The 9,141-nt window shown below is 38.6% G+C and overlaps 2 protein-coding genes across 3 annotated transcripts in view; one reads left to right on the top strand and one right to left on the bottom strand.

Moving 5' to 3' along the window:
• Positions 1-211: 211 nt before the first annotated feature.
• Positions 212-862, top strand: LOC111338564 (uncharacterized). The gene has a single exon (XM_022945065.2). It carries the CDS (start codon positions 212-214, stop codon positions 860-862), a length of 651 nt encoding a protein of 216 aa, XP_022800800.2.
• Positions 863-2,650: 1,788 nt separating this feature from the next.
• Positions 2,651-9,141, bottom strand: part of LOC111338574 (uncharacterized) — a 23,401-nt gene continuing 16,910 nt past the window's right edge. For both annotated transcript variants that reach the window (XM_088732224.1, XM_088732223.1), the window contains 7 exons: positions 8,838-8,942; positions 8,254-8,322; positions 8,027-8,143; positions 7,512-7,549; positions 6,736-6,896; positions 5,766-5,823; positions 2,651-4,017 (listed from right to left, as the gene is read on the bottom strand). In XM_088732224.1, the coding sequence (XP_088588350.1) occupies positions 3,915-4,017; positions 5,766-5,823; positions 6,736-6,896; positions 7,512-7,549; positions 8,027-8,143; positions 8,254-8,322; positions 8,838-8,942 (651 nt within the window). In that variant the 3' untranslated portion in view covers positions 2,651-3,914. The remainder of the gene's footprint in view (positions 4,018-5,765; positions 5,824-6,735; positions 6,897-7,511; positions 7,550-8,026; positions 8,144-8,253; positions 8,323-8,837; positions 8,943-9,141) is intronic.

Genomic DNA, 9,141 nt, shown 5'->3' with positions numbered 1-9,141 from the left:
ACTTTATGGCTCTAATGCATGCTGGGGAGTAGTAGTTCCACTCAAAGCTCTTTAAGATTTATGGGCATGGATACCGGACAAGGATTAGGAACATTAACTGGGCCCAGGCCTCCCCTTCTGGTAGAGGGAGTCGCGAGGTTACAAATTATCGTAGCCATATTACACCCAAAGGATTTAATGATCAATAGTTTGCTTAAAAATTCTAGCAATAATGCCCACCGGAAAAAAGACAGTGCACTTTGTCCGTCACTGTCAATCTACATGGAACGAAGCACAGAATGTTTTCAAAATTCCTCGCGAAGATCTGCAGTCTGAAGCTTACCTAGACTGTCCATTAAGTCCTTTTGGTGAAGAACAAGTTACCACCATACAGTCGAAAGTAAAGGCTTTGAACGCCGAGATCGCCATAACCTCCCCGTTTAGGCGAGCCATTCAGACATGTCTTGGATCTTATGGTGGCCAGAATGTTGTTGTTTCTCACTGGTGTGGAGAAAGAGGAGAATCTTTATGCGACATAGGAAATACTCGAGACAGCCTCGAAAAAATGTATCCAACGCTGGATTTTAGCGAGCTGCCTCCGAACGTTTGGTGGTATGTAGAAGAAAATTTAAGAGATCAGCTTACAGGTCAGAGAAATTGCTACGAATGGCTGTTGAACAACGGAACCTTTCTCATGGGGGAAACAGATGACTATTTTCAGCAAAGACTGGAACGTTTTCATTCGTTTCTTCAAAGTCGCAGCGAGACAAACATCGTGGTATTCTCACATAGCATGTTTCTGAGGAACTTTCTTAACAAATATTTCGAGCGTCCACTAACACAGTACCTTCCAAATGGGTCCATAACTACTTATACTTTATAAAAAAAAAAAAAAAGCAACGAAACGGGAGCACATTTATGGCGCCCGTTAATCGAATTATTTACTTACTTGTTCTCCTCAGGTATTTATTTCTTTTGTGCATATTTTATAAGTGTTGACGAAACGTGACAGTATTCAATTGAATAAACGAGGCGAGTTTCTAAAGAAACTGGTGCTGCGTCGGTGGGGGTAACAAAGTAATTTAGTTATATCAACTAAGTTGAAATTGTAAATTGGCTACCGTAGAGTTAAAAAGCTTACGTTTCGAGCGCTAGCCACTCGTCAGAGCGAATGACGAAGGGCTAACGCTCGAAACGGCAGCTTTTTAACCCCTTACGGTGGTCAATTTACAATTTCAACTTAGTTGATATAACCGAATTACCTTAGTATATAATTGATCCTACCTCCAATTTAGATTGAGTCGATAGGAGAAAAATGAAAGTGGTAAATTTAAGAATGCACTCTCTTTGATAGCATATAATAATTTAAGCATCCACACTGATAAATCACCATTGAGTCTACCAAATAGCATGTGACTTAATCAAGGGAACACAAGCAAACGATGTGAAGCATGTACATGAGTAAAGAAAGATCTTGTAGCCTGAAATTGGAACCAGAATATGTAAACAATAGCCTCCACTTGGAGTGAAATATTTAACATTTATTCCACAAACGTGCATTGGATATGGGATGATAGATAGTCAATGAGGTGCGTAGCACTGAGTTGGCCATAATCATCTCATATCCAACAAGCGCGAGTGGAATAATTGATTTATTAGAAAAAAATGCCCCCAAGATATTACCCAAATCTTCTCGACTTTATTTTGTAAGAAGAAACCAGATGTTACAATGTACAGATATTAGATTATGGTATATTGGCTCGTATACCATAATGGCTGAGCCAATAAAAAGTCTTGAATTGCATTATCCAATGACCCAGTTTTTAATAAACTAGCATATTTTGGGGTTAAATGGAGGCTTTGTGTTTATTATCCTTAAAATACATTTTTAATGTGCAGGAAAAATGTTTATAAACAGCATACGGTTTATGGCATAGCATATTCACTTTTCAGTGTTCTGTGATACGATTGTACGAACCAAACAAACATGTGTCTTCTTCTGTGACAACCACACAACACTTTCTCATCTCAGTTTTCTGTATTGCATGCAAGGTTTGAAACCTGGGGAATATCACTGGGGGTATCCCTCAGCTAACCCTGGGGAATATTTGGTTACATGATGTGTTTTGACCAGTCACACACAAGTGAATATATTTGTTAAATTAAAAAATTTACACAGCCTACTTTGCCCCTATTGTCTGTATCATTGTCATCCATTGGAGATTACAAGCTGGTGTAAGGAAGGGAAAAGTTAAGTTGAATCCCCAAAGAGTCCCATAAGATACCAGGAAAGATAGAAATTATTGAAGTTAAGGGTAGCTACTCTTTCTGACCTGACACACCAACATAACCTGTCTTCCCCATCAAAGTTATAATAAAATGGTTGCTTACTCAGCTGAAATTCCAACTTTCTTTCCCTTACAAATTTAACTCTAAAGGCCTCTCCTTCCACTGTCATCCATGCTGTGGATGCTTTTCAGCCCCTTTGGAGTTGTGAGTGTTATCACAAGATAGCAGTCCACAATGACTTTACAAGTTTACATAGTCTGTTATTCTATTGGTACAAAAGAAGAGAAAAAAAATAAAGGAAAGCCTTCCTGACTCCTCTGGTTCATTTTTCTTGCACCTCCCCCCTTCTTCCCTGCCCTATTATAAATGAAAAGATGCAGTCTTAAAAGTTATTTGATATTTTATTGATGGCAGTATGTACTGGCCTCTATCACACTATATAGATACTAATGATTTGATCACATGATGTACCATTCTTTAGCATTCAGAAATACTCTCTGAGGTCACTGCACTCATTTTATAAAAATATACCAGTTGAACAAGGTGGAGGAAAACTGGGACAATTCTCATATCATACCTGTAATAATTTATAATGAGTAATAATTCCATGATAAGATTAAATGATGGCCAGATTTGGTCAGATTACAGCAATCATACAATAGACTTCTATTAACAAAATTTACATTAGCATACAGAAATATCCTTATTAAAAAGCAAGGCTAGAAAGAGGCACATTTGTGAAGTTTGTTAAGCCTTAATTCTTTAACTCCTGAGTGTGACCAGTAGTTAATTTCTCCTTAGGGCATCAATGCATTATCAAACAGAAAGGCCACGAGAATGAAGAGAAAAATTGACTAAGAGATAATGCTTTATTTTCCTTGAAATTTTCAGATCACAGCTAGTATGTAAAGAAAGAGAAGAAAAACAGATAGCGAGGGAAATTTATGAAGAGATCTTGGGAGTGAATAGATCTTGAAAAAAACATTCTCAAACAATACGTCTTGCAATATTAACACTCAAAGACAGAAAGAGTGAGGTACAAAAAATATGCCAACTACAGAACAACCAATATAAAGTTAAGTGTTCCTGTAATCTTGTTATAAATTAGAAGGAAAAAACAGGTGTCTGTCCATGTTAGTGAGAATAAAATAGTTGAAGGACACAAAAACAAAATGAATAAAAACAGTCATACAGTTCACTTTGTTAGTAATCCTTTCAATTTATCTTTCTGTGCATCACATGGGTGGTAAATTTTATAAATCTTCTCTTTCAAAGGTAAATTCCTCTCTCATATGAGAAATGTGTATGGTTTAGCTTCAACTACAGCAGTCAACTATATTAATTGGCTAAGCATAATAAACTACTGTTACAATCAACTTTCTTTACAGACTAAAGTTTTTCCAAACTTTAGAAAGATTTTGTAAAAACTAATGCCACCTAAGCTATCATCTGTTTGTGATTTTACGTCTTGTTCTCACGTTTTTCTTCACAATTGCCCTGATTGGTTTTTGTAGATTCTTTGCTTTAAATTTGCCTTACAATCGAAAACACTCTTTCCAAACTTGACACCAATATTGTCACGTGTTCGTCCCACGCTCTTGAACGGTAGTCACGTGATGTCGTTGGGGCTGAGCGGTACACTGACGTCACGTTTGCGTTTCTCTGACGTTGTCTTCGATTTCTGCAATTGGTGGCAAATGTTGAACTTGACTGACAGGGTGGAGCCAAGACGTTTGCTGTGTCACATGACTACAAGACAACAGAAAGGCAGAAAGTTAGTGACGGCCATGAAGAAAAAACAAGTTTTGTGTATCTTGAGATCCGTTAAAATCTTCTCGGTCATCAGCCATGTTTTTCCCTCCTGGTCTACTCATGTCCCTTGTTTTTCTCTTTTTTCATCTTACCGCGCTAATCAACAATAATTATTATAAACTGGATCATTGGATAATGCAATTCAAGACTTTTATTGGCTTAGCCATCACGGTATATGAGCCAATATACCATAATCTACAAATATGGTAAGCGTACGCGTCAGTTTAAAATTAAAAGGGAGCTAAAAACTCCGGTTTCTTCTCACAAAATAATAATTTCTTGAGGGCGTTTTTACTAAAACAATTATTCCACGAGCGCGCGTTGGATACGAGATGATAGATAGCCAAGGCGTAGCGCCGAGTTGGCTATAATCATCTCGTATCCAACAAGCACGAGTGGAATAATTGTTTTATTAAGAAAAACGCCCCCAAGATATTAGACAAATCTTCTCGACTTTATTTTGTAAGAAGAAACCCGATGTTACAAAGTACAGATATTAGATTATGGTATATTGGCTCATATACCATAATGGCTACGCCAATAAAAAGTCTTGAATTGCATTATCCAATGATCCAGTTTATAATAATATCTACTTGCCTGCCTCGATCTGAAAGTAGCTGCGTGGGTTGCAAAAAATGGCTAACATTTTCGCAAAGTAGCAACACTGATTTCGTTTTAACTTCAGTACGCTATGACTTTCTCGTCGAGGCTACTGACGTAAAACATGGACGTGGGGGATGAACTCGCTGTTTTATTAATATATCTCCTGAGTGGATCAGAATCTCACTAAAACACTACCAGAGATGCTAAAATGAGAGGGTCTGAATATAATTTTGAGCGAGTATATGTGCAGATCTGTGGAACGATGGCGCGGAAAATTTCAGTATCTCCGTCCAGCTTGTCTGAGGAAAAGCTTGTTTCTATCATTAAGGGTTTTTTGACGGGCATCGAAATACTCACACAGTTTGAGTTGAAAAAAAAAAAAAAAAAAATCACTGTCTAGTCGCAAAACACGGCAAAGTAGTTCTATGGTGTTGGTTGAGATGAAAAAAGATATGATACCGTTTAGCATACCGCCTCGTTCTAAAGGGTGTCTGGTCTTTTCGTCCGAGTGTCTTTTCGTCCAATGGTCTTTTCGTCCAAAAGTATTTTAACCTAAGTCTGTTCGTTTACTTGTTAAGTCTTTTCTCGAAGCAAATAAATAACTTTTAGAAGGCTAGATATATATAAGGCTATAGAAAGAACTTGTTGCGAGCCGCCGCCATTTAGGTACCGATACCTTTAGTCACCAGTCTTCGTTTACGGATTCAACGTCAAGAATTTTACGATAAATACACAGAGAATGAACGAAGTTGTAACGCAATATACTTCATCAAATAGTGGCAAAAGTAAAGACTTGCTTGCCGTTTAATTATTTCACGCGAAATAAATGGGAATATTAGGCGTCTACTGAGCGTAAAAGGGCAACGAAGTGTAACATCACTACGCAAACGGCTCGCAACAAGTTCTTTCTATAGCCTCATCTGGCCTTCTAAAAGTTATTTATTTGCTTCGAGAAAAGACTTCACAAGTAAACGAACAGACTTAAGTGAAAATACTTTTGGACGAAAAGACTTCTGGACGAAAAGACTTCTGGACGAAAAGACTTCTGGACGAAAAGACCGTAATTCTTCTAAAGTACTTACTTGATATAATATCTGACACCATCTGTCGTGAAGGCTTCCTCCCATCCAAACGGAAGGGCTGTTCAAATAGATAGAAACATAAATTTGAACTCTAAGAATAATTAGGAACTAATCTTCAGCTGAAATGATGTCGAGTTTGGGAGATAATGGTCGGACTTTCCTTAAATCATTTTCAAGTCTATGATAGTAAACACGCAGAAACACTCAAACCGGCTTATTTATTTTAGCATACATGTAAACTAAAACGGTGGATGGCGTTGAAGGCGCGCTCTGAATAGAAACTCAAACTCCGAATGTCCTTTGCTATCAACTACGAGCAATGCGGGCGGGATTTGCCACCGAAGATATTGAATATTGTCCCCACTACCCGACCCACGAGTTTTCAAGGGAGGGGTAGGTAGCATGATGGTTGGTATCGGTCGAAAAATTAATACACTTCAGAAATTTCATGACTGATTCAGTAAAACAACTTTACAAGCATTTACGTATTTGTGCACGATCCTCGTAGTAAAGAGCACTATTTAAGGAATAGTGAAAATCAGACCTGAAAAAATCCAGGCCTGTACGGGATTCGAACCACTGACCTCTGCGATACTAGTGCAGCGCTCTAGCTAATAAGCCAACCCAGTTAGCTCAATTGGTAGAGCGCTGCGCTAGTATCGCAGAGGTTAGTGGTTCGAATCCCGTACAGGCCTGAATTTTTTCAGGTCTGATTTTCACTGTTGCTCAAATAGTGCTCTTTACTGCGAGGATCGTGCACAAATACGTTTCTATAACCGCAGTTCAGATATATGAATTTCATACATTCGTTGTGTTTACAAGCATTTGTTTAGTGATACTTTTTGTTATCTGGTAGAACTATGGCAGATACTCTTCTCTCCTTTCCTTTCCTTTCCTTATAAGAAAAAATTCGACCCAAAAGGGATTGGTTAAAAGCAAGAGCAATGACAAATAGGAGGAGTAAACTTACGTTCTTCTTCTATAAGTGCTTTGACGGACTTAACAGTTTCGCGAGCTTCTTTTGCCAGAGAAGCCGGCGTGTACTTGGAATGACGGGACTGGTAAGACGGCGGTTTGGGATTGGCTCCGCCGTCACGACGAACTGACTCCCCTTTACCACGCGGTTGGAGACTGGAAATAAGATTCACAAACGTCACAATCAGAGTCAAGACAGTTTCCTCAGTCATAAAAACAAACAGTTGTCCTTTTATGGACTCACCTTAACGAAGGGTCAGTATTTATCGCCGGGGGAGGTCTGAGGAATTTGGTTGTGTGACAGTAAAATTTACCTGACCCCTCCCACCCCACCCCCATATAAGGCTCTGTAGTTTTAAAATATTTTCCACTTATTGGAAGTCAATTTCTTATAGTCCCTCTCTTTAAACTTTGTTAGAGAAAACTGATCTCCCACTGCTCCCCATGAAAACTGACCCTCAAAAATTTTCCGACCAACACCCCCCCCCCCTCCCCTAATCTCTCTCACACACACAGGCGATAAATATTGACAGGTCAAAGATTAAAACTTGCATATAAGAGAGACGAGCAAAAAAATTTCCTTACGATGACCTGATATACTAACAGATTGCAAAAGGATCGGTTTGAAAGGAACAAAAGCAAGAGGGTAATTTCTTCAGGTGTCTCGTGCTAAACACTTCATCTGTTAACAGATGAAGGGGTTTCAGCCCGAAGCACTGCTCATCTTAAGGCACTTTTTGAATCACGTGTAGTTCAGTAATGATAACTTACGTTCCAGACCCTCCCTCTGACAGAGTTTCATGGACCAACTGAAGAAACAAAACAGAAACCAAGTAGGACAATAAATCAGTGAGTCAATCCAAACGATTTCATCAATAAATCAATTAAACAAAAATCAACCGATCGATTGAACGATCAATTAATTAAATAAATAGCAATCAATCGATTGATCAATCGTTCGATCAATAAATCAAGCAATCGATCAATCGTTCATTTGATCAACTGGTCGATCGATCAGTTGATAAATAAATCAATCCATAATTTAAACAAACATTCAATCAAATAATCAATTACTTAGTCAAACAATCGATCAGACAATTCGTTCTCGTGCCAAAAATCTTAAGGCTACGACTACTACTACTACATATGCCTTGGCAAAGTTTTGAAGTTGGACCGAAAGGCAATAACCAAGTGCTCCAGGAACGCAATGACAGTCAAGTTCACTTAATTTTTCTATTAACAATACACTTAAAAAAAAAAAAAAAGATAAGAAGAAGTCATCGTACCTCAGCGAAGTGAATCAGTTTGTCAGTGGCTACTTCGTAAGTTCGTTTACCAACTTCGGCTTTCCGAAGTTGGCACCCAAGAACAACCAGTCTTTTCTGCAACTCTTGGAGATCCTTCTACAATAGAAAAAATCGCCTTGTACTAAGCACCTTACAGAAATATGAATTTAAATCCAAGTATAAAGAAATGAAAATACAGCAACCTATTTGCTTATGGGTTCACTCACCACATCAGGATTTGGTTCCGCCTGTTTCGCTTTATATGTATCCAGTTCTTTCTCTAGAAGTCTTATTACCTGTAAAGAAAAGAGTATTTTTTGTTGTTAATACATTTTACTTGCAAAAAAATAATCGCGACCGAAAAAAAATACCGCAACAGAAAGCCCAAAATTATCTAATCAGAGAACGCAGATTCACTGACAGTCCAAGGCGCGAGAAAATGTGACTCGCGCAAATGATCTGATGTAAGAGATGTGATTGGTCACTATTTCAGGGATTTGAATGAATTTTTTGAGGTATGGCGTCTCCAGTGGGAGCAACTTGAAAGCAATATCAAGCTGACTCATGGATGAGAGAAGCTTTTCGAAAATTTGAAATATCACATGACAAAATTTTCCGTTAGATATTCTTGTGTTTTCAAGCGCGAGATTCAGCGTGGCGAATTTTCCGTCGGCATATCGGACGGGTGGAAGATCTGGGACGAGTGACAAAGCGAGGGGAAGGGGGCAGGGAAGAATGAATGAAGCATGAAAGAGCACTTGGGGGGGGGGAGGAGGAGTTAAAAAATTGTGACGCCACTGCAATCCTTTACCTCCTCATAGTCTTGTTCTACATCCTTGGCTGCTTTTTGAGCTTCAGATGCCAGATGAACTTTCTTCTCAAGCGATCTACTTTCTTCTAACAGACCTTCTGCATCCTGTTTAAAGAAAACACTGTTTCATAACTTTACGGACAATGGCGTGCAACATTTACTACGCGTGATATGTGACGAGGAAAATTCTACGACAAAGCGTGACAACGTATGTCACGTAATCACTAACTAATTCTAAAATACAGTCAAACTTCCCGTAAGCGACCACCCAATATGTAAAGTCTAGGTGGTCGCTTACGCGAGG

The sequence above is a fragment of the Stylophora pistillata genome, chromosome 9 (assembly GCF_964205215.1).
Source record: "Stylophora pistillata chromosome 9, jaStyPist1.2, whole genome shotgun sequence".
Taxonomy (NCBI): Eukaryota; Metazoa; Cnidaria; class Anthozoa; order Scleractinia; family Pocilloporidae; genus Stylophora; species Stylophora pistillata.
The sequence above is the reverse complement of the archived record's forward strand: the minus strand, read 5'-3'. Positions and strand labels throughout refer to the sequence as shown.

What these genes read in the sequence shown, in the direction of transcription:
- LOC111338564 (XM_022945065.2), top strand. Translation starts at nt 212, where the DNA reads ATGCCCACCGGAAAAAAGACAGTGCACTTTGTCCGTCACTGTCAATCT.